Source organism: Talpa occidentalis, unplaced genomic scaffold, assembly GCF_014898055.3.
Source record: "Talpa occidentalis isolate TD23 unplaced genomic scaffold, MPIMG_talOcc4v2.1, whole genome shotgun sequence".
Taxonomy (NCBI): Eukaryota; Metazoa; Chordata; class Mammalia; order Eulipotyphla; family Talpidae; genus Talpa; species Talpa occidentalis.
Genome location: NW_026555331.1, coordinates 4,992,658 through 5,017,222, shown reverse-complemented (window position 1 = coordinate 5,017,222; position 24,565 = coordinate 4,992,658). Strand labels below are relative to the sequence as shown.

The following is a 24,565-nucleotide window of genomic DNA, read 5'->3' as shown; positions in this document are numbered from 1 at the left end:
AGCCCCCCACACTCTCCACAAGGAGCTCCAGGCTGTGGCACCATCATCATTCGGTCCTGGGGCCTCGGTTTCCTCCTCTGGAAAATAACCCTCAGAGCAGCTCCAACCTAGGGGCTCAGGATGGCACAGCCGCCAGCCGCCAGGCGGATCTGAGCTGACTTGGTCAAACTGGTTTCCTCCAGTGCCAGCAACCCAGAAGAAAGGTCTAGAAACCCAGACCGAGGTGAGGGTGCTTCCCTGTGAGCACCGGGTCCAGCACTGCCAGCCCGGCTCCTCCCTGGGCACAGCCAACTTACCCTGGGGCCGGGGGCTCCCGGGTCCCCTGTGTGTCCCTTGAAGCCCTGCGGGGGAGAATGGGGTCATTCCAGCAGCGAGCGGGCCAGCAGGCAGGCACGGGCACACCTGGGTGAGGGCCCAGCTGAACTCTCACCCCCGATGGCCCCCGGGCGCCCTGTTCAGCACCAGGTGCAGTGCTGGGCCCTCTGAGCTGGGTCCCGGAGGACCAGGGGAGGGTGGCCAGACCCTCCTTGCCGTCCACTCTGGCCCGAGCAGGCTCCAGGGCCCACCCCCACCCCCACGCCCCCGTGTCTCCTGATCTCCCACCTCCTCCCTTCCTGTGCTCGCGGCCGAGCTTGCACCCCTTGGCCTGGCCCGGGGAGGTGCTTCCCTTACAGAAAACACGCAGTCTCCTGCCTGACTCTGCACCCTTCTCAAGGTCAGGGAACCCCAAATCCAGCTGGCTCAGAGGTAGGGACACTGGAGCTGAGTCCTCCCAGATAATTGTGGGCAAAATCACTGAGGGAGGGAGCTGCACCCCACAGGCCCGGCGCTGGCTGGGCCGTGAATGTTTCCTCTTCTCCACGAGCCCCCCCATTGCCATTTTGATCTCCAGCTCACAGAGAAGGGGTTCAGGAAGGCCCCCTGAGTGGCCACGTGAAGCTGAGCCTGGATTTCTCTCGCCCACAGCCCAGGCCTGTCTGACTCGGGCTGGGGCCAGTGGGGGGGTGAGGGGGGTCCTGCAGGTGAGTTTCCTTGGCGGACAACACCCACTAAGTCTGTGATGTAACCCCCTCTGAGGCCATATTCTCCCCTCTAAGGCTCTCCTCCTGATGAGCGGGGTTAAAAGCGGGGTTATTTAGGAAAAAAGGAAATTGATTTTTGAGTTGTAGCTCCTCTTTGCTGAAGACGAGCCAGGCGAGGTATCGATCACTTCAACAGAAACACACATTGAGGAAACAGACCTAACGTTTTTATCTCCTCCTTCTCACCAGATGATTGGATTTCAGGGTGTTCATTAGAAATCATATTTACTTTCCAAAAACAAATTTTAGGGATCGTGGAAATAATTTTGGAGGAGAAAGCATTTAACCAAAAACCCTAACAGCCTCCCAGAGCCACAGACGGGGCTAGCTTTTTGGAAAATGTGTCACCTGTATGTGCCAGGTAGGGTGGCGCGGGGCTAGCTAGGCAGGCTGCGCTGCAGACGGCATCGCCCAGAGGCGGAAGGAAAGACTGGCGGAGACCAGAGGAACTCGGGGTGGAAACAGCACGGGGGCCCGCGGCTGACCGCGAGGAGCCGTCCCCGGCGGTTGTTCCCCATCCCGGCGCCCACACGCGGGCGGGTCGCGTTCCGAAGTGGGGCCAACAGCCCTCTAGCGACGGAGTGATCCAAATGCAATGCAAGACTCACCCCTCAGCTCTGAGTCAGGACAAGCCCGTTCACACGATAACAAACAGAACAAACACCAAGATCGCGGGGAACAGCCGCCATCCCGTGGAGCACCCCCCGCCCCCTGCCAGGGGGGAGCGGGACAAATTGGCAGAAATCCCTGGGCCTGAAAAAAGCTGCTTCTGGAAGCAAAGGCAGCCCCGTCCCCATGACCCCACCCACCGGCCACTTACCGGGGGACCCCGCGCGCCCTCTGGTCCCGGCAGACCCGGCTCCCCGGCTTTGCCCTGGAGGAAGGAGAACGAGAGGGTGGAGGTCCTGGCTCTCGCGCTCCGGCCCCGGCCCAGGCCCCTGCTCAGCCCGCGGTGCCGGCCGGCGGCCATCCAGACACTGTCGGACACTGTGTGCCCAGGGCCGGCAGTTGGGAGCCGGGCGCAGGCCAGCCTGGCCTGTGGTGGGGGCCCCTGCATCCTCAGAGGGCGGCCTGGACCCGACCCAGAGACACCCCAGCACCGAGTTTCTTTCCCGCCCTCATCGCGGCCATGAGACGCGGCGGCGCCAGGCAACGCGGCCAGAACTGAGCCCCTGGGGTGGGGGTGAGGGCCCCTCACCCCAAGGCCTCGTTCTCCGTCCCCCCATCTTCTCCTGGCAGGACCGCTTCTGCTATTTAGCATTCAGGGAGGGCCCTGCCCTGAGCAGAAGACCAGGCCCCATGGTGCTGAGGTGCGAGGAACAGGTCAGAGGCTGGGGGGGTGGGGTCAGCGGGGAAGGGCAGGCGGGCAGCCTGGGGTCCTGCCTTCACGGTCACGGAAGGCTTATCTCTCCCCAAGTGGCCCCTCATTTTCACAGCTTATCCAGGTGGGCCAGGTGGGGTCCCCGGGGCAGGGTTGGAGAAAAAAGGCCACCTTGGATTTAGAGGGTCAACTACAGAGCACAGGCGGGTGCAAGGCTGGCTCCCAGTGCGCTGGGGTCTTCCGTCCAGCTCGCCTAGCGGAGGATCTTGGGGTGTCTTTCTCTCCCCTGGTTCTTTCCCCAGAGTTACATTCAGGACACGCCCTCGGGGAGGCCCTCGGGATAGAGGACACGGGCCCAGCCTGGCGCCTGCCCACAGGCAAGCGGAGTCACTGGCCCAAGAGCCAAGTTAGCAGCCGAAAAATGCCCACCCACAGCCGCGGGGTCTCCTGTCGCTGCGTCCTCACCGTCACCCAGGAGGGAGGGCCCTGCGGTCCCGCAGGCAACATGGTGAGGCACAGAGAGGCTAAGTGACCTGCCCAGGGGCACACAGCTGCGTGGACAGGCAGACTGTGAGGCTGCGCCTCGTCCCAGTCTATAAAATCAATCTCAAATGCCTCTTTATAAAAACTGCAACATACAGCTCAGTCGCCCATCTGTCCATCTACCTGAGTGTCCATCTGCCTGTCCGTCTGTCCATCATCTGTCCCCTGTCCTCTGCTGTCTGTCTCCCAGCCGTGGTCCTGAACCACAGGGCTCTGACGTGCAGTGAGCCCCTGCCACTGAGAGCAGCGGCGCCTTTTTCACCCCCGAGGCAGCGGCCGCCCTGCTGGTGTCCCGCCCGGTCTGAGCGCCGTGCACACCCTTCAGGGGGCTGGCCCTGGGTGCAGAGGGCCGGGGGGCACGGGGCCAGTGCCTCCAGGAGTGCGCCTCCATCTAAAACGGCTTTGGTGGCGTTGGTGGAGGGCACCGCCTGCTGGCCTGTGCGGACAGGAGTGGGGATGCCACTGTGTTCCCCACGGACCCCAGAGAGCCCCCAGTTCCTGGCTCCAGTCTGCCCTTAGGGGAGCCTGATGCCCCCTAGTGCCATTGCCACCTCCCCAGCAGCTCAGGGGGATAAAGGCGTGGGAGGGGCTCGCACTGAGAGTCCAGAACAAGAGCTCTGGAATGCCCGCTCTGGAGGGCCAGCCCGCCTCCCCTGCCCACTGCACCATCCTGCCCACTGCGCCCCCTGCCCCCTGCATACCAGAGCAGGGTTGCGCTCATCCGCTCTGTCCCCAGGCCTGGCCTGGGCCTTTGTGGAAGAGCCACTCATGAAACCGCCTGAACGAAGACAGGACCTGGTCCCCTGCGCAGAACGGCAGCTCCTCCCCAGCAGGAAGGCGGGGTCCTGCTCCCTGAACTCGGTGAGTCCCGGATGTTCCCCTCAGCTGCTGTGTGACCTGGGCATCCTGCTTAGCCTCTCTGTGCCTGAGTTTCCTCACCTGCATCCACGGGGGTTTTCGGGATACCAGGTTGGAAAGTGTAAGGAGGCACCTCTTGGCCTCCAGGTGAGCCCACACCTGCCAGCCAGGTGGGCTCCCCGTCAACCTCTCCTTCCCCCCACCCTGGAAGCCCGGCTGCAGCCACCAGCCCCGCAGACAGCTCAGTGGGGCGTCAGCCTCCAGCGCCTCCCTGGGGCTTTTTACTTTGCTCAGCAGCTACCAGCTCCTTCTCCTCCTGTCAGCAGTGAACTCGGGTTCCAGCGCCCGGCAACAGCGCGACTCTAAAGGAGGCGCTTCCGTTGGACGCAGGCTGAATCACAATAGCTGACGACCAAACAAATTAAATGGAACATAAACCTCCCCGGGGAAACTTTTCCGTACCCCACTCAGTGCTCTGACCTCACCGGGAGTTAAAACGAGGGCGCCTGGAAAAGTCACCTCCTGAAATAATTTGCCATTAGATGAGCCAGACGCGTTAATAAATTTCTCACCTCATCTGATTTCCAGCCGCTGCGGCAAGTTGGCACTAATATTCCTGTTCCATTTAAAAAGCAAGCAAAGCCCACCCGGGTCCGAGAGCCCCGTGGAGAGCAGCCAGCACCCAGCACCCAGCACCACCTCTCCCGGTTATGCGAGTTTGGCGTAAACGCCTTATAGTTTACATTTCACTGTGTCGATCACCACCACGTGCCGGTGGCCCCCAAATTAAAACAATCACAACCAAATGAACTCTGGTGGCACACAAGCGCCTTCCCATCCCTGCACCCCTGCACCCCTGCGCACATCCGCCCCGGCAGCGACTGTGGGCGTGAGCGTTCTGGCCTCCCAGAGCGACTCTATCCAAACCCCAGAGGAACACAAAGACCCATTTCTGCACAAAACCAGCAGCTCCAGGCACTGCTGCAGACTGTGTTTTTTGACTTAGTATTTCTCGGAGGGGTCCCGTGCCAGCAGTAGAGAAAGTCCTCCTTCTTCTACAGCTGGGTCTATGGGGGGCACCCCACTCAGCCAGAGTCTCCCAGGGGTGAGCCTTCAGAGAACCCAGGGCCCTAACCCCAGATCTCTCAGTGTCAAGGCTGTGGCGGGATTTGTGAACACAAAGTGCCGCTGGGAGCTGAGGATCCACCGTCGAGGAGGGACCGGCTGAGGGAGGCCTGCAAAATCCCTGCCTTTCCCACCCACAGCCCTGGGGCCCCGCACATCCTCAGGGACCATCTCACGGTGTCCCAGCGCAGCTGGCGGGAAAGAGAAGAAGGAAGAACGTAAGTCTGTGCCGATGCTGGAGACACAGAGGCACGTCCTGGCCCCGGCGGGGTGCTCAGGCTTTGGGGGCCAAATGGGCCTGTCAGGCATCAGATTTGTACTCTGGCCGGGGTCCCAGCCCGGAGCCCCAGCTCACACCGGTGGGACTGAGGCGGAGGCGGGACAGGAGCCCGGGCTCAGGTTTTTGTCGCCAGCCCGCATGTGGCTCCAGGCCGTGATGGCACCTCGCTGAGACTCAGTGTTCTCGGCTCTGAGGGGGGCCGCAGTGACCCCGGGCAGGGCAGTGGGGAGGCGGTGAAGGGCAGCAGGGGGCCGGCTCCTCGCAGAGCAGTCACCCCCGAGAAATTAGTGGTTTGGCTGGTAAACAGCAGGGACGGCAGAGCCCCTTACCTGCTCTCCCGGGACCCTTACCTGCTCTCCCGGGACCCTTACCTGCTCTCCCGGGACCCTTACCTGCTCTCCCGGGACTCTTACCTGCTCTCCCGGGACTCTTACCTGCTCTCCCGGGACCCTTACCTGCTCTCCTGGGACCCTTACCTGCTCTCCCGGGACTCTTACCTGCTCTCCCGGGACGCCGGGTTTCCCGTCTCTGCCCTCTTTGCCTTCTTCTCCCTGCAAGAGAAACTCCCACAGGTCACCTGGCTGCAGAGCCTGGAGGGCGCAAGCACAGAGGGTCATAGCGCCAGCAGCCCAGGCACCCGGGCCTCACACCCGCAGCGGGAAGGACGTCCCCGACGGGACTGGCGTGAGGGCCACGCTCCGCCCGCCGCCAAGACTGGCTCAGGCCTCAGACCCGCCATGTCTAGAAGGGAGAGGAGACCAGGAGCTTGCAGAAGCATCATCATGTTTGCTATTACTCTGCAGGTGCCTCCCCCAGGCCTCCCAGCGCCACACTCAGGTGGACACGGCTGGTATCTGGGTCCCTGGATTGAGCTCAGCGATCAACCTGGGCTGGGGCAGGGTTCAGCGCCGAAGTGCAGGCCCGGGAGTGCGCAGGGGACGGCAGCAGGGGTGAGGGCTGCGCTATGGACGTGTGTGCGCTGCTTTCCATGAAATGCCCCCCAGGTCCCCGCCACCTCCGGCCTCTCGGGCCAACCTCCTGCTCTAAACTCAGCACTGGACACACGGCGGTAGAGACGCACGTCTGTCCGAGAGACCCCAGGGCTACAGCACCTCTGGAGATGGGCAGTTCTGCAGGAAGACTGTGACATCACCCAGACCTGGGCCCCAATCCTGGGACCACGCTTGGCACAGAGCCCGGGGCAGCTGTGCCTGGAAGTTCTGATTCTTAGAAGGGAGAGGATGCGTTTTCTAGAAAGGAATGATTTGTTAGGAAGGCAAAGCAGTGACTAACATCCCAGAGTGTCATTTAAGACTGTGTGCCCTGGACAGGTTACTTAGCCCGAGGTCACAGTGGGGTAGCCCCCCAGTTGCAGCAAGGGCTAGAACTGATGCCCTCAAGTGACAGTGGCCCTCATGGATGCATCACCCCTCCCCTGCGTCTCTGATGCACATCTGCTATGTGCTCACAATCCAAGAAGCGGACGTCAGCCCCCACAGAACCTACACCCAGAACAGAGCCCCACGCTCCCCAGGGCCTGTCTGTTGGGCCCCCAGTCCTAGCAAACAAGCTAAATTTGCTGAATGAGCAAACCCATCAATGAGAACTGGAGGAGGTGGTCACTAACCAAACCAGCAGACAAGAAAAATGTGATTACCAGCTGAGATGGGCACTCTGCAGGGCAGAAAGGGTGGCTAAGAACACCTACCCTAGACTGGGGACGGAGGAGTCAGCTAGGCCGTGATGCCTGGGTGGGGTGAGAAGGCTCAAAGGCATTAACAGAGAAAGAGGACAAACAGAAACGCACGTGCAAAGGCCCCGTGGCCTAGAGAGGGACCAAATTTGGCAGGAAAGGATACAGGGTACCCTAGGAACCCAAAGGAAGCCAGTGCAACCAGAACAAAAGATGCACCCCAGAGGGTAGGGGGGGAGCTGTGGGCAGTACAGGTGCCAGCAGGGGGTGCTGGCCAGCCCTGGAGCCACAAAAGGACCCCTTCTGCACAGAGAGCAGGCCCGGCCACTCTGGGCTGGCCTGTGACTAACACCCTCACCCCTACTGTTGATGCAGCCTGTATCAAGAGCGCTGGACATGATCACACCCCAACAAGTGAACCCCACTTTTGGGGTCCATCATACAGAAATGAGAAAGGTGCTAAGCATGCAGAATCATCTATTACAATTTTTTGAAATAACTACAAGATGAGGGCGTGTCGGGGGTGAACATAGGTGCGATGGAACATTTCCTGGAGAGCGTGTGTGTGATATTTACACCAGCGTGGAAAATAGAAAACATTCGTATTTATCCCAGATAGTTCATTATCACATCTCAACTGTTGGTCATCTCAACTGTTTGTGTGTGTAACTGTGTGTGTGTGTGTGTGTGTGTGTGTGTGTGAGGAAGAAGCAGAGAGAGGGTTGGAAACACAAATGAAATGAGTAAAAAAAACTGCATGAAAGAAGAAGGAGACTAAGACTGACTGGACCAAAGCGGTAGCCGGCTTCGGCCGGAGAGGCGGTGGGGCTGGCTTTCCTCCTCACACCCTCCGCCTCCCAGGTTCCCCAGGGACCGTGCCTGCCTTGACAGCGGTGAGCCGAGTTTTGTTTGCTTGTTTTTGTAGTAACAAAACTAGATTTTTTAAATGCCACTTACTGGGATTCCAGGTAATCCAGATGGACCTTGGGGGCCAGGAGGACCGTCTTTCCCCTAAAAGACCCGAGACATAAAAAAGCCATTAAACGTCCGGGACGGCTTTTCTGGAGGTAGATGGTCTTGTCTGTGAGCAAGCAGCTTAGACGAGAAGCTGCCTCCTCTCCTCGCCCCCCGCCCCGGCCCCGAGGCCACCCCCGGCCTGGGCAGAGCTCAGGCACAGTAGCTGGTGTGCAGCTGGGGCTCATTTTGACGGATCACGCAGACTCACGGGAATTGCTTATCAGAGAGCCCCTTGGGAAGCAAACAGCGGGGCTTGGGGACTCACAAGACTGGGTCCAAACCCAGCTCTGCGCTCTGTCCCTAGTGGTCTGAGACCCGGCAGCACCGCAGCCTGCCAGCCCGCAGCACCAGGGGCCAGGTGGGGGCAGGGCTCTGTGCAAGCCAGGAGGGGAGCAGGGGTTTATGCCATGTCTTGTCCTTGTCCCGAGGCTCCCAGATTTTTTTACCATCAAGGGTTGTTTTGCATATCTTGACCGCCGCCCCCCCATGAAATAGACCATGTGTTCTGAAAGACCAAATTGCATCTGGTTTACCAAATTGCATTAATTAACACTTCATTTCCCATTTTACCCAGCAAAGCTGCTCATCACTGTCACAGTTCCCAAGCCAGCATGAGGTCACCTCCTTCCTACCCCACGGAGCCCTTTTATTTCATCCTGCATCTCCATGTGAATTTTTAGAGGCCCCGACAACTTTATTATCTCCTGCCAGTGGTTGTTCTGTGCTCAGATGCTCAAGACCAGGTTTTATATTCTAATCCACAGGCCCCACAACGCTTTTTATGGACTATGATTGTAACCTCTTGAAAGAAAAGCAAGAGGAAAAAATATTATGATATTTATTTCAGATTGACTCAGAATTTATAGGTTGTTGCATAAAGTGTCTAGTCAGGGGCCCAAAATGCTTCTTCGTAAATGCAACACAAAGTCAGGAGCTGAGTTTTATTTCCAGACCTGAGCAAAATGGAAGGCGTCAGCAAAGAATCATTAGACGTCACAGCTTTTTGACACAGCCTCATGGGAACTAACGAAGAATGAAAAATGTTTTGAGTTTACTAATGGTGTGTTACACCTCATCTCAAAAGAATTTTCACCTTGAGAGGTTATCTGATTTTATTTTAAAAATGCCATGTTTATGCACTGACATGGTTAACAATTTGACGTAACCAGCACCAGTGTGTCTCAGAACATTTGAGATTGCCTGGAAATATTTCCACTTAGACCGATGCAAAATAATAGCAACAATAAAACAAAAATAGTCACCACTTCCCACATCACAGTGCCTACAGACACGCTGACGCAGGAAGTGGGTATTTTCCTGCCAATCTGGGACAAATATTCCATCAGCATTAGGAAGATTTAAATATTGATAGTGGGGCTCCCTGAATTCCTTCCTGGATGTTCATGTTTGGAAGACGCCAGTGTTAAACACTAGTGATCTTGGAGAGGAAGCAGCAAAGTCTCACCCTCTGCTTGGTTTTATAAATAAAGTGCCAGCGGGACACCATCACACTCGGCAGCTCACGTATTGTCTACGGCTGATTTCACCTTCCGCAGCTGAGCGGAATATTCGCAAGAGACCATCTGGTGCACAAGTCCAAAATCTTTTCTATTTAGCTCAATTTTGCTCCCATCAGGTGAGTGGAAGATGCGACAGGCATCAGCAGACTTGCTCCCGTGCCTGCTTGCACCAGTTATAATGTGCTAAGGAAAGTACGCGGCTTAATTATTCACCAGCTGGCCCCGGGAAATTGAAGTGGGGAAAGAAAAGGATGGTGTTTTATGCAAACCAGGTTAGCACTTCAGAAATATTTGATGAAGATGAGCCACTATCTAAATAAATAACCTTAAGACAAGACAGCTATAAAAGGTTAACCAAAAAACCTAACCATCTAGGATTCCGCATTCATATTGCTTCACAGGTGTTGCTATTTTCTCAAATCACATTTTAAAAGGCAACAAGCGGTAGATGGGTGGATGTTCTTTTGTAGGAATAATAACCAGGGACTCTATTCAGGGGACATGAGTCAGTGAAGAGCCTTCGCTCTGCGTCAAAAAGATGAAGCCGTTTCCATGTATTAATTCAAAATACAATGGAAATGTTTTAGGTTTTGTGTATAGGACTATGCCCCACCTAACATTTTTATTACTGTTTTTTACTGCCAACACTCATTGTTTATGCTAAGAAAATGGTGACTGTGTTCTGGGTTGCTCTTGAAGCGTCAGGACCACGGACAGCCCCAAGCGCAGCCATAACTTGCGGGGAGTTCCAGGACAGAATCGATGCCAAATTAAAATGGTTTAATTCCTAGGAATGTAAAGATGTACATCTGGGCTCCACATCTTACTCTCCTTGGGCAAAGAGCCCATTAGTTTTTATTGGAGAAATATTTTTTTCTGTCTGAGAATCAATAAAAAAACTGCCTGCAGTGTGCTTTCTATTTTATTCGTCTGGGACCACTAGGTGGAAAGCTTCAAAAAGACTGGCCAGATGATGATACAAAAAGAACCAAGAAGCTGTTGTTTTTCAACCCCAACGGCTCTCCAGCCCCAACCCCAGCCATCCCACACGGTGAGTCAGTATGGACGAGTGTAACATTAAATTGGGAATTTTCACTCGACTTAACTCCCAATTTAGATATTAATTTTCTGTACGACCTTGAAAGGTGACCTAACCCCATCACATCAGGTTCATCTTCCTCATCCAAGGAGAAGGCAGTTGTGCTAAGGGACCCGAAAGTGCTCTCGGCACTAGTCTGCAGGCACCAGGGCAGGGTAAACCTGCTTGCCAGCCAGACTGGGAAGGTGGCGCTGAGGCCCTGGAACCAGGGTTTGTATCTGGTTATGCCAATTCCTCACCATGTGGTCCTAATCTAGCAATGTCATGTCTCTGATCCCCACATTCCTTGTTGGCAAATGGAGGTGATGATTCAGGACCTTTCTAACGCTCAGGGCAGTCAATGTGGCGAGACATCAGTGTACTATATATGCCCTTAAATGAATATGCATGTAAAGGATCCCAGCACAAAGCCTGATGACTAGAGATTCATCTTTGTTTTGAAGTTCTGAAACCAAGACGGCTTCTGGCAGCTTCGTGCAATGGATATATTCTGGGTTCTGAGATAAAAATCCTTGGGTCCAAGTGCAGCTACAGATGCAGGACCTTGACCCATGCCTTCACTTTCCTTAACTCCACTGTCCTTTTTTGAACACTTGGACAGCAGTGGCTACCTCCTGCCTGACATGCCACCTGGTCCACACCACAAGCTCAGGTGGCTGAGCGCCAACCCTTCCCCTGCCCTGTGCCTGCTCAGAATAGAAACCATCCTGACAAGGCACAGGACGATGCAGCTCAGCCTGGAGTCCGAAGAATTGGTTGAAACTTAATTCTAGAATAATATGTTGCCAGGTGACTTCATTCAAACCTTGATTTTAGAGGCAAAGTAATCAGGGCCCTCACATAAAGTGATGCTCCCTGGATTTCCCTACAAGACCAGGGACTAGACCCGCAGAACAACTGAGGCATGGGAGGTGAGGCTAACACAAGGGGTTCTGGGAAGAGCTTACCACGGACTAAAGGCAGGACTTACCGGTGGTCCTTGGAATCCTGGTGGCCCAGCAGTGCCCGCTACCCCATCTGCTCCCTGGGGAGGACAAAGAGCATGTTGCAGTTCGAAGCAAGACCACTGGCACCTCCTGCTGTGCGCGAAGCAATGCCCGGGTCTTGCATCTTGTACCCCTGCCCAGCTGCGTGGACCTTAAGTATTTTAAAGGTGCTCCGAATTCCCTCTCAGGCTGGGCTGGCCTCTGGGAATGCCAGGATGTTGGAGGCCAGCAGCCAGCTCGCAGGAAGGGCCAGGGCATCTACCAGCCAGGCGTTCCTAAGTCAAGAGTAACTGGTCTCACTTCCCTGTGAGGTCAGCTAATGCCAGGGAACGTGTCAGAACAGAAGGCAAGAAATGAACCTTGGGATTTATCTTCCAGGGAGAAAACGAAAACAAGTGCTTTGTCATCTCGGCTGAGACAGCAGCTATTTCACTGGAGTTGTCGAGAGAGTAAGTTAACATGTGTGGATTGACCAGGCACAGGGGAGGGTGTGCCATAGAGGGCTGTGCACTGCTCGAGGCACAGATGATGGTGGCCTTCTGGGCGTCTCCCGGACAGCGAGGCAGAGAGCACTGTGGACAGCATCCGGCCTGGGCTTTAGTCACGCCTGCCTAGCAGGTTTTCTTTAGTTGTTTGTTCACTGAGGGCCTGTATGGGATGCCAGGCACTGGCCAAGTCTTAGGGACACAGAAAGGGCAACACCATGGCTTTGGATGCCAAGAAAATTTGGCTTCACTATAGAAGATGTGTCTTCTTTCCCACGTAAGACAAGCTCCTTGAATCCAGATGTGGTCTGACTTGCCTCCACCTATTCCGCTAGGGAAGGGCCCCATGAAATAGAGGGATATTGATCAGATTTAAACAAAAATCCTAACATTCATTCTCTGCACTTGGGTCGCTGCTGCAGGGGAAAATTATGCATCTAGCTGAACCTAATAGAATCCTAATGCAGTTTCTACTCCAAATCTGGATTCTCCTATACAATTTTGCCAAAAAATTTTGGCATTCTAGACTCTGGAACATACATTAGATGGAATTAAATTCCCCTCTGCAGGTGGAGATCAGGATAAAGGTTTTATTGGGAGCAAGGGTGCTGACTAAACACCAGAAAATAAAGGGAAAGGAAAGAGCCGTGTCTGCTTGGTGTCTACACGCCGTGTCCCTTGGCCAGCGCCTGACACATTAATCAACACGCAAAAGGACAATACATAGATGGTCAGGAAGATTCAGTTTCTGTTCTTGAGCTGCTTCTGCCTAATGGGCTGCTGGACCAGAACAGGCGCTGAGTCAGCACCTTGTCCCCAAAACGATGAAAGGTACAAGGCATGACCCCACATGGAGGCTCAATAACCATCAGCCAAGTGCACTGGAAGCATTAATCAGGTGGAGACCGACAAGCTGGCTCCTAATTTATGGCCGTTTCTTTATCCCAGCTCCATCATCCAGCAGAAGAATAACAAGCAAGGTGCCACGTCCCACAGTGGAGAGTTGTCGGTCACAGCGCCGCCGCTGAGAAGAGGGTGGTTCTGTTTGCTTTGGAGACGTGTTCCAGACCCTGGGGCTGCCCGAACAGGGTGGGGTGGAGCTTTAACCCACTGCTTATTTCTGAACCCCTCAGATATGAGGGGACACAGGAAGCTGAAGTCACCATGGTAAGAAGTTATCCACAAGGGAACTGGATTTTTAGATGAAATTATTTCCCTCTCAAACGACCCTCAGTGCCCCACAAATGCCTTTGCACACCACATCCTATTGCCACCTCGACCAGTTTTTCTTTTTCAGATAGTCTTATGATAAAATCCTACAGCATGTGCACATGCAATAGAAATCAGGGTCTTCAGTGAAATAACACATTTTAAACAAATGCAGAATTTCACGAAGAGAATTGACAGCAAACTGACCAATCCCCCCAATATTGTTCACAAACATGCACATAGCCGAGGTGGGGCAGCGACGAGCTGGGGATGAAGAACGATGAGGCTGCAATGCAAAGGCCGTGGGGCATGAGTTGAGAGTAAAGATTCAGGGTAAGCTCTCCCAAAAAGTGGGGAAGCCCTCCCCGTCCCAAAGATACTTGATCTCACGAGTATCTTGATCTTACAAGTTTGCTGTAGCCTTCCATCAACAAGGGAAAGACGCTATTGCACGCTCTCACGTGATTTTAATAAAAATACCTTTTCAACACCTTGATTTACTCTAAGCAGATTTATTCTAACACATAGTTACAGTCAGGAGACTATTAGAAGTTGTTAAAAAGAAGACAAAGCAGCCAATGCAAGCAGCCATTTTAACCTCATGACCTTAGCTGAATCTCTTGTTCACTATCAGTGACTCTAGGTTGGCCCCTGTTGGAGCCCCTGTTGGACCGGGGCTCATGGCGAGTGCGTGGGGACTCCCAGGGGAGGGGACACTCAGTCCCACTGCCTGTTCCCAAGGCTCTTGGGTGGACATGTGGCCACCACCACAGTGAACTCTCACCAGAGAGCGAAGGACTCACTGTGGGCACCTAGACTAGGGAAGATCCCTGCTGTGCCGGACGCCAGTACACGCTGCTGCACGGGCCAGGAGAGCAGTCCTCAGGGGCCCGTGGGGAGCAGTAGGTGAGTTATTATTGTGATAACAAGTGTCTTAGAATAAGGATGACTGAGCAGCAGAAAATAGCAGTAATAATTTGCAGTCACCACCTTCGTGACTGATGATAGCAAACCCAGAAGTGTGGGTTTCTGTCGGCACGCGACTGCCAGAGTGGGACGGTTCCTTGGGAAGGGAGACTCGCGTCTACATGTTTTGCTGAAGATGCGAGGCTTGTGTTATCCCGGACGTCCCGCCCACCCATCTGGGTGACATAATAATAAAGCGCCTGCCCACCCTTGCCAGCACCCCCAGCCCAGCAGCACTGCAACCACGCTGCCCAGCATGTCCACTCAAGCCCCTCCTCTGCACGTGCCCTCGAGGCCTCTGGGACACGCCCAGGTGCCAGCTGTTCCCTTAAGACAAGAGGTAACCCCTCTGGCACCCTCTCCAGGAGCACGGAAGTGTGTTCAAATGCCAAGGCCAAAAGAGAAGGGAATTAAAAATCATTTCTTACCGGTGGCCCCGGGTTCCCTGGGGGCCCCATGAAACCAGGAACTCCAGGATGACCCTAAGAAAAAAAGAGGCAATTCAGAAAAACTCTACACTTTGGGAAACAATCAGATTTCAAGCAACAATCCAGAACCTGCCTCCAGGTGACAATTTTGGATAAACACTGACGGCAAAAAGACCTCTTTTTCATGTAGCACCAGTGGGTGATTCGGTACCTCGAGAAAGTATCTGACCATATTTACAAAAACACGTCTATCCAAAAAGAGGAGGCTTCCAGAAGGCCGTGGAGGAAGGAGGTGGGACGGGAGGTGTGGGTGGAAGTGAGGAGCCGCCACAGCTGGAGGCAGCCGGGGCCGGCTGACAGGCGGTGGACGTTCTCCCGCTACAGCCTCATCTTTGTTTGACGCGCCCCATAATAAACATTTTGATACATCACATGTGCCCGGCGCTGGGCTAGCTGGGGCACGGCAGCTGCCAGGACACATCTGGCTCTTCTGAGACCCTCGCCACGGAGGAGGAGCCGCGCACACCCAGAGCCAGACACCCCGTTCCAGAGCGCAGGGCTCTGCCCCTGACACTCCGCGGAGCAAACCAATGTGACGACACCAATCCAAAGACCCCTAAAGAAAGGGTCCCCTGCCTCCAGCGCCACCTCCCGCCCCGGGACACGGTAACAAGCAGCGCGGAGCTGCCTTGACAGCTCCTTCTCCTGAGAGTCGTGCAAGCAGTTGCTTTCCAGATGCAGATGGAATTTTTTTGTTCCCCTTTTTTTTTAGTTAATATATCTTAATTTATATAATTCTTACATCATTTTTCATTTTTGCACAATGTATGCAGGTTCATTTCGGTTATATTCCCCGTACAGTTCCCACCCCCTTATTTTGACCCTAATCCCTCCTCACCTCCCCTCCCACCCCACCCCGTAGTGTGTCTCTGGTCTACAGTTACTTGTTGATTTTGATTTTTTCTTTCTTATTCATTTTCCTGGTCCCTTATGTAGGTTTTCTACATTCCTGCTATGAGTGAGACCATCCGGTATTTTTCTTTTTCTTTCTGGCTTATTTCGCTGAGCATGATCCCTTCCAGCACCATCCATGTTGCTGCAAACTACATGAGTTTGTCTTTTTGATGGCTGAGTAATATTCCACGGTGTATATGGACCACCTCTTCCTGACCCAGTCATCTAGATGGGATTTTTGCTGTGTGTGTCACGTGGCCCCTGAGAGTTCTCATCTCCCCACCTCTGAGTACCGCTCTCGTGCCTCCCCTCACAGGGCGAAGAGCCTGAGGCCAAGAGCTTGAGCCGAGCCCCCGTGTGCAGGCGGAACCTTGGCACCTGCTGTGCAGCCTGGCATGGAGGTGGCTCACCACGAGTACCGGCTGAGACTTGCAGAGGGTGGAGGCAGCGGGAGGCAGCGGGAGACGGGAAGGGAGGTAAAACAGGGAAGAGGCAGAAGCGCCGGGGCAGAAGCGCAGGGGCCAGCCTGGGGGGCATAGCGGAGCCAAGCGCGGAGCCGGCTGGCAGACGGGAGGGAGCGGCCAGACCCACGGAAAGGGCCGGGCCGCCGTGATGCCACGGGAGAGAGGGCCCAGCGGGGTTGGGCGGCCACTGAGCCGGCAAGGGGCCCAGCGCAGTGAGAGCCAGACAGTGCGGCCTGGGGATGCGGGCGGGAGGGAGGGAAGTAGCAAAAGAGATGTTTGTTTGTTTTCCAGAGGAAGGAAAGGAAAGGAAAACAAGCTCTCAGAGGCGGGGAACTGTGACCAAGAAGCGGAGGATTCGAGGTGGAAATCCTGAACACGAGCGCTTCAGAGAGCTGCACGCAGGCAGAGGCGCGTCGAGGAAGGACGTCGGACGTGGGGGACGAAAGGTCGCTTAGAGAAGCGGGGCGTCCTCGGGGTGAGCAGCCACCAGGGGCGGGTCTTACCTGAGCCCCTTTCTGCCCCGGCTCGCCATCCGCGCCCTGCTCTCCTTTGCTTCCCTTGGGAGAAAAAAAAGAAAAATTTGCTCGCGCTCCATTGCAGAAGAAATCAGGCCCCGCGCCTGCATTCGCCCAGGCGTGCGCTGCTCACTGGTTCGCTCCTCCTCACTCTCGCCCAGTCCGGGTGAGCCCGGCGCGGGGTCGGCAGACACAGAGAGAGGGATCTGGCTGAGGGGATCCAGCTGGAGAGGTTTAGAGGGGGGCGGGGAACTAGGTGGGGAGCGGAGAGCGGTGCGGGGAGACAGGCAGAGTGCACCTCACAAAGCCCCGGCACGCCAGCCTCTGCAGCTGGGATGGGTTGTGGGTGATGGAAACCACCAGAAGCCTGTCTGGCTGCCCTCATTGCAGAGCTGCTCCTGCAGCCCCAGGGTGACGAGGGTCCGAGGAGGCAGGACACGCGCAGGGGGTGTTAGGAAGGGGCCGGGTGAAGAGGCCGAATCCCTGAGTGAGGAACGCGGCCCAGAGCTAAGGGCCATTGCTGAGAGGAGAAAACAGGTGCAGAGGGCAAGGGCGCTTGTTCCCACAGCTCTGCATGTGATGGTCCTGCTGTCCGTCCGCACCGGGAAACATCAAGGGGAGACGTGACGCGGCGCAGCACAGGGCTCCCGACACGCAGGGCCGCTGCCGGAGAAGTCAATGGTTTCCTCTCCTTCCCGTCCTCCGTCTGAGCTCAGGGAGCCTTCAGCCCTCATCTCACAACAATGGAAATGTCAGCAGCCAGAGGAGCGCCACAGTTGTCCTTGTCTCCCTCTCAGCTGCAGCCGGGATCAAAGCAAACACAGCCGCCCCCAGCCGGATGCACTTCCTTCCCGAGAGGACTGACATTTCCAGAGCCCCACGCTGCCAGCACCCGGCAGGCCCTTCCATGTGAGCGCCTGTCCCATGTATTTCTTTGTGTCCTCAACTGATGCTGCGCGCGCACACACACACACACACACACACGTAAAAATTCTTAAGACCAGAGAGGTGAAGCTGCTCACCTGAGCTCACACAGCTAGGAAAAAGCAAGATTTGGAACAGAACTCAGATGGCTCTGCATGCAAACTGCCCCTCCCTACCCAGGTGACACTCCCAGCTCTTTTCCTGGGCACGACGCCCCTCCCACTGGTTTCACGGTGTCGCCAGCACTGCCCTTACAGTCCAGGAATCTGACCATGCTCTGGGACCGTCCTAAGTACCTGGGGTCGCAGCAATCCACAAACCAGTTAGACAAACCCCCGCCCACCTGGAGTTTATATTCCAGAGAGACTGCTAGTCCCTCACTAGCTCAGATGGTGTATACTGGGGAGCCATTATAAGGGCTTCATTAAAAACAAGGGAAGGGGACTTCCCTGGTGGCGCAAGGGGTTAAGCACTGCACTATGAAGCAATCCGCAGCCTCTGCAGCACGAGTTCGATCCCCAGCCGGCCAGGGAGCAACCCACATGGCGCAGCAGACCTCTCCTGTCTCGCCCGCTGCTCCTCTCAGCAGTGTGTTTCACTCGGGCTGTCTGTCCTGTTCCCCACTCTGTCTCTGGTGAATCCTCTCACACCTCTCCCCTGCATCTCTGGCCTGCACCCCAGTTCTTGTATACATAAATAAATCTTTAAAAAAATTTTTTTTAATAAGTAAAAGCAATGGAAGTTACTCTCTCCCCAACCCCTTCTCTTAGAATATTTACTTGGGAAAACTTGTGCTTGTGAATTCTCTGTCTGTCTGAAATGTAGGTGAATCCTTTTAAAAGCTAAGGAAAGCCCTTTGCGAGCTCTAGGACTAGGGTGTCTTTCTGAGAGATCTGGGGAGCATCTCTGGAATGTAATCATCAGTGAGGACAGCACCCCATCTCCAGTGGGAAAGTGGGAGACTGACTTAATGCAGCGCCTGGTTCCAAGTCACAATCCCTCCCCCATCACAAAGGGGTGAGCCCCCCGCTGGTCCCTGGACACCGGGGGTCACCGCCATCACCCGGTGCTCAGAATGAGTGTGTGTGATGGACAGCGCCATCAAGGCCCCTCACCTGAGCTCTCTTGACCTTGAGGACCTGTGTGCAGTGGACCACGGCTGCTGGGCCACAGGAGAGGGTGAGCCTGAAGCCTGAGCAGAAGGCCCGTGGTGCACAGCACATGGTTTGATGCTTGTTTGACATCACAGGGGCCCTCTTCTTGTTCTACCTTTGTCGGGAGGCTTTCTGGTTGGGAGGAGATGTTATTTCATCTGTGGTGGCCTTTCCTCCTCAGCGCTGTCAGTGCCAAGCGCGCACTGGCATGATTAGAGGTCATGTTCAGATCGGAGGGTTCTCGAAGGACATTGGCCTTTGTGAATCCACCACGTGGGCAGTTCTCTGGGGGGCTTTAGAAACTGTTGTGGGCAGGGCCGAAACGTCCTCAAATGAATGAATTTCTGCTACTCTCAGCTAAGCCTTGTCCCTGAAATTCCGCGTGCTGATTCTCCACCTAGAAAACCTTCCTGGGGTGCTGGCGAGTCTCTGCCTAACCTTCCCTGGGGCTGGCCGCCCCAATAGTGAGACTAGCTTTTCTCAACCTGCCCAGAACAGGTCTGTTCCAAGGAGTGTCCTCTTGATATGAACTCAAGGTCAGTGGCCACCCCGTGCACCCGAGGACACCCATGACCATCACGTACAGAACGCAGACTACTTAAGGGCAGTGAGGAGCCTGGGGGCTTCCTGCCCCCTTTTTGCCCCTTTTTCCTGCAATCACTGGCCCCCTGCTGACCCAGCAGCATGCTTGCTCGGGGTCCTCACCCAGGGACAGGTTTAGCAGTGGACATATCCTCTCTCTGGGAATCTCACCTTGACTTTTAGAATAAAGATGAGGTCAGCCCAGGCAGAATCTTGTTTGTCCTATGAAGTGTTCCCGGCCCTTGACACCCCAGGTCCTTAAACACAGGATAAATATCCAGGTCCCCGCAATTATTCTTTGAATTTACGACATGTAGATCCTCTATACACATGCTATTAAATCGATTCTTTCTGATGTTCTTGATTATTCACCTGAGAAGCCGCCAGAGGGTGGGAGACCCCCCTCCGCCTCAACCCTTCCAATGCGACTAAAGCGCGACCTCCTCAACAGCCCTCACAGGCATCCCGTGTCCCCCTGGCGTGCTGTCTCTGAAAGTCGTTCGCTCTCCTGAGGTCTGTTACTCCTCACACAGAGCCGCGATGGGCAGCCACGCGCCGTTCACGAGGCCATGTGTCTTACGGGGGGGCCCGTGCCTGCTCTCTGTGAACGTCTCCTCGTCAATCCTCAACTGTTTCTGAGGCTCAGAGAAGTCAACTAAAACTGCCCAAGTCCCACAATTAGTAAGTAAAACGAGCCTGGCTAGTAAGAGACAGAGGTGAACTGCGGAACCACCGATGTCCAAAGCCTCCCCTCGCCCACAGCTCTCGATGCCTCCAGCCCAGCCTGACTCTTGTAAGAATCTTTCTTCTCCGCACAGCAGCAGGCGCTGGAAGGCACAGCCCATGTCCGACCTACCTCTGTGCCTGCAGACTTGGAAGGAACTCTTTAAGGGGCTGCTCGGTGAGAACCTTTCAGATTTGAGGCAGCTTTGGGAAATTAGAGGCTTGTGCTCATGCAGCGAACATGGGCTACATGTTCTGGGTCCCTTCTGGACAGGATGGGGCCCAAGACCTCTGCTGGAAGTGCCAATGGCTCCCCAGAATCGCCCAGAACTGCCCAGTGGGAATTTCTGCTCATTGAGTGTTTTCATTCCCTCCGGCTCCCATTATGGCTGGGGGACATGCAGATGAGGAGGAAACCAAGTGCTTTTTATGGAGGGTAGACGAGTGGCATCATAGCATCACAGCCTTTCCAATTCTGGGGAGACTTTGACTCTGACTCTGCAGAAAAATGTGTTTCCAGGGGGGTCTTCTCTCTGGTTGCCAGCCTGCTCCTCTTTTCCTCCATGGGGACAGAAGTCATAACCTGTCCCTTAAAGTCATGTTTTATGAAGTCTAAAAGCTCTAGAATGGAAATCTGTAATTGACAGTGGCATTAACCTTCCCAGGCACAGCTGCCAGACAGAGTAGCTGCAAATCTGCAAGATAAATCTTGGGGCAGCTGACTTCCCAGATGCTGGATCACAACTGCAAACAAGCAAACCAAACCCTCTTAGTGATGCACGGGGCCAGCAAACACCCAGGGCCTCTGGGCTTCAAGGGATGGGAACAATGGTCCCAAGAGCTCTGCCTCAGGTGACATTTTCAGTTTACAGATTCATCTTCACATCCGCAGGTCCCGCAGAGATCCTGCCTGAGAAGTGAAGTCCAACAGAGAGGAAATGAAATCGCCCTTCCACCTGCTTTCTGGGCAGTAGGAACAATGAAGAGCAGAGACTGGCTTGGGTTGAAGTCATGAACCAAGGCAAGATATTTAACTCCTCTGCCACTCCTGTTCCAACAGTAAGAGGTGCTGAGGGGGAGCTATTCTAGGGACACCAGCCAAGGCAGTGGCCAGAGGGAGCCTGTGCCCACTAGGACCTGTGCTTAGTGCTGAGATAATGGCCTGTCACCTGTCGCGCCCCTCTGGGAGCTGACCTTGGTGCTGGGGCTCGTGGCACTGCCAGGATAGTCATGTATTGCTCCCCTTGGTGCTGGGGCTAATGGGAAGTTATTACTACAGTCACCACATCCCTTAACAAAGGGAGCACATGGAGAAGTGTCTCTTTAGGGGATTTTGTCTTTGTGCAAACATCATGAATTGTAATAACACAAACCGAGATGGTATAGCCCATTACATAGCTGGTTTCCATGAAAGGGCCTGTTGGGTCTTCCATATTAAAGATGGTCTGTCATTGACTGAAATGTCATTAATCAACACAGGACTATAGTATAATAGGGCACCGATTAGTGGGGTCATGGAGTTAGACTAGCAGGGATTCACCTTGGCTATGCTGACTAATAGTGTAATACTATCACTCAATCTTGCTAAGCCTTGGTTTTGCCATCTGTATGGTGGGACAAAAGCTTTACCTCCTGGGGGCCTCCCCAATGGTGCAGTGAGTTGAGTGCCATGCTGTGAAGCTGTCCACAGCCTCTGCAGCGCTGGGTCGATTCCTGGCCAGCCAGGGAGCAACCAACATAGCACAGCAGTCCTCTCCTGCCTTGTCTGCTGCTCCCCGCAGCACTGTCTTCGGTCTATCTGCCTGTTCTGCTCCCTGCTCTGTCTCTGGTGAATTCTCTCATCCTCCCACATCTCTAGCCTGTACCCCAGTTCTTGTATAAATACATCTTTTGGGGGAAAAAAAAGATCCCCAGTGGATCTTTATTTAAAAAAAAAATAAGCTTTACCTCCTAAGTCAATGCTTACCTATTCAGGGGATAATCCTTTACAGCAGGTAATCTGCCCTTGGCCCTTACAGAGGCTGGACCCCCAGCTCCGAAAACACCTCAAGATCAACAAGACTCCCAAGGTCAAAGGTTAGAACACAGTCTTTAGGATGCAATAGATATTTTTGTTTTATTTCTGGATGGAGTCATTCTTTCAGTTTTCTGAATATGGTTAAGAACAAGCCCTCCCTTGAAATGAATTATAAAGGAACAGAGGCAGAGCCATTATCCCAAGACACCAGCACTTAAAGCCAGAGTGGGAATGATCTAGGAATCAATCCCTACTTAGTGGGGGGAACCCCTTATCTGTCAAACTGATTTTATATTTGTTTCTCCGAATAAAATCCATTCCTCAACACAGACTAAGCCCAGCTGCCAGCAAGTTGACAACAAAGGTTGCTTAAGGATCAGATGAAATTACCAGCCTGTATTGCCCTCCAGGGGAGGGGTGTCGTGGATGGAGCTGGTGACGCCAGGAAGGAAGGATAATGCACAGCAAATAGCACAACGTTACACTTTGCTGGTGTCTCTCATCCCAACACCGCCTGAGGCAAAGTGTTGTGTTCCCTCCATGCTGAGGCCTGCTGTCTGTGATTCCTGAAGCAAGAGTCTTGGTTATGGAAACACCCTGTAGGACTCAATAAGGTCCGTGGACAGAAAACGCTAAGTATCTTAAAGTGCCAACCAGCCGCTGGACAACTGGGGGTTTGCCAGCCTGGTATCCCACAGGTACAGTGTTGATGCTTGCTTGCTGACTTTTAAATAGTAATAATCATACCCGGAACCCCATTTTTCCAGGGATGGATGACCCGAGGATAGGGCAAGTAAGAGTCACTTTAGGTGGAAATGTAAAGGGCTCCAGAAACCTCCGTATCCAAGATAAATTATATCCCAGCGCCATAGTTTCAGAAGTCAAAACCAATGCAAAATTACCCAAAATATCAATATATAAATAAGCACAGGGCTGGGATTAGGAGCAGGGAGGCAAGTGGGTAGACTTGGGGTTAGGTTCTGGGGCCCCCCTCCTTCCCTGCTCAAGCAGACAGGGGAGCAAATGCACCTGCATAGACCTGAAGTCTGGAAACAGTGATGCAAGTTTTACTCCTTCCAGGAAAACCAGCTTCCCAACCCCCAATGACCAGGGAGCCAGATACATAAGATGAAACAATGAGCACCCAGCCTTTGCATCCTGCAGCGCATTCTTTCAGGAGGAAGAGCTTAAACCCCAGCATCACCTTCCTGTGCACATGGAGACCCCAGCATCGCTTTAGTTCAAAACAACTTAGAACCAGAAGCACCCCGGGTCAGGAATAAATATATTTTTAAAGTCAAGAGTTCACTATGTCTACCTACAAGCTAAATTCAAACTTGTGAAGGTTGGGACAGTCTCACAGAGCAAAATCTTCCCGAGTCCTTCCCAGATTTGAATCCTCTCTTTGATGATCTAATAAACTTTGTTGATCAGTGAGAATTTTAGTCCAGTTAACAGCCTTGTCTCTATTTAAAATTTTGTGACTTGAAAAAATATAGATTTAATTAACTTTAAAAATATTAGCCTTTTTACCTTGGTTCCTGAGGCTTTTGGTTCTCTCCCCCACCCCCAGCCCGCAACCCTGACGTGCCCCAGGCTGTGAGCACAGAAGCTGGAAGAGCACAGGAGGTAGTGCTGGCAGAGCTCACACGCACCGTTTGTCACGGTCCTCAGCCTGTAAAGTCCCCACTCTTATTCTCCAGCTCACTGGTGTTAAAAAGGAGAGGGGAATAGGCCCCAAATTGAGTCGCTCATGCTGGGCCCCCCCAAGTGCAATCCTAACCCAGTCAATCCACGAGTTTCCTGGCTGGCACCAGTGAGGCTGACCATGCGGTGAATCCTCTGCCACCCCCGACAGGTGCTTTGCCTGAGTAATCTTTTTCTTTTGCTAAAACCCTTGTCCTCTCTCTCTGAGACCATAAACCCTCTCACCCTGGCAGAGCCAAGCCTCCCTGCCGAAGGGGAGGCTGCTTGGGTCACGACAAGTTCAATTAAGCCAACTTGACCTTTACATTTATCTGGATGGATTTTGGTTTTTAACACCAGAGGGGGCAGTAAGGCCCAAGGTAAGGACTTGGTCTGAGGTCAGAGCGGAGCAGGACTCCCGCCCTGGGGTCTGGCTCCTGGCTCTTTCCTATGGAAATCTTGCCCTGCGCCTCTAGAGGGGCACAGCTCTGCACCTGGCTGGGCCACAGAATGACCTGCATGAGCATCAGCACAGGCGAAGTGCCGGATGCAGGGGCACAGACAACACAAGGGAGCCGGTGATGTCACCTGGGTGCACCACTGTTGGGGGTCGGTGAGGCAGGAGAGGGGTTCCCGTGAGCCTCGGGAAACTCCATGGCACTCAGCTAGGGCCAACCACGGCACTGTGCAGTAGAAAGCAGCATTTTGCCCACTGGAGCACCGAGGTCAGGTCACTTACCCACCCCCTGCTAGTGACTGTCCCTGTCTCTAGGAAGGAACCTGTCCCCAAAACACACTTAAGATGAAATAAATTTTTCACCGCAAAGAAACCTTCTAGGCTAATGACATGGAAGCCAGCAAGACGCGCTCACAGACCCAGATCGCGGGGTGGAGAGACGGGGCGCCTGTGGGAAGAGGAGCAGGGAGGGCCCCA

The 24,565-nt window shown here is 54.2% G+C and overlaps 1 protein-coding gene and 1 long non-coding RNA gene across 5 annotated transcripts in view; one reads left to right on the top strand and one right to left on the bottom strand.

The window, feature by feature from the left end:
* Positions 1 to 24,565, bottom strand: part of COL22A1 (collagen type XXII alpha 1 chain) — a 155,960-nt gene that overhangs the window by 14,207 nt on the left and 117,188 nt on the right. Inside the window, exons 47-53 of one of the 2 annotated variants that reach the window (XM_037500558.2) lie at positions 16,534 to 16,587; positions 14,613 to 14,666; positions 11,509 to 11,562; positions 7,860 to 7,913; positions 5,707 to 5,760; positions 1,903 to 1,956; positions 297 to 341 (exon numbers count right to left, since the gene is read on the bottom strand). In XM_037500558.2, coding sequence (XP_037356455.1) covers positions 297 to 341; positions 1,903 to 1,956; positions 5,707 to 5,760; positions 7,860 to 7,913; positions 11,509 to 11,562; positions 14,613 to 14,666; positions 16,534 to 16,587 — 369 coding nt within the window. The remainder of the gene's footprint in view (positions 1 to 296; positions 342 to 1,902; positions 1,957 to 5,706; positions 5,761 to 7,859; positions 7,914 to 11,508; positions 11,563 to 14,612; positions 14,667 to 16,533; positions 16,588 to 24,565) is intronic. The other variant, XM_054691957.1, reaches the window with a different exon arrangement.
* Positions 20,956 to 24,565, top strand: part of LOC119236679 (uncharacterized) — a 119,420-nt gene continuing 115,810 nt past the window's right edge. Inside the window, exons 1-3 of one of the 3 annotated variants that reach the window (XR_005123155.1) lie at positions 20,956 to 20,994; positions 22,276 to 22,643; positions 23,026 to 23,410. This is a non-coding gene — a long non-coding RNA (uncharacterized LOC119236679). Of the gene's footprint in view, positions 20,995 to 21,923; positions 22,005 to 22,275; positions 22,644 to 23,025; positions 23,411 to 24,565 lie in introns of those variants that run through there. The other 2 variants (XR_005123151.1, XR_008550503.1) reach the window with 2 other exon arrangements.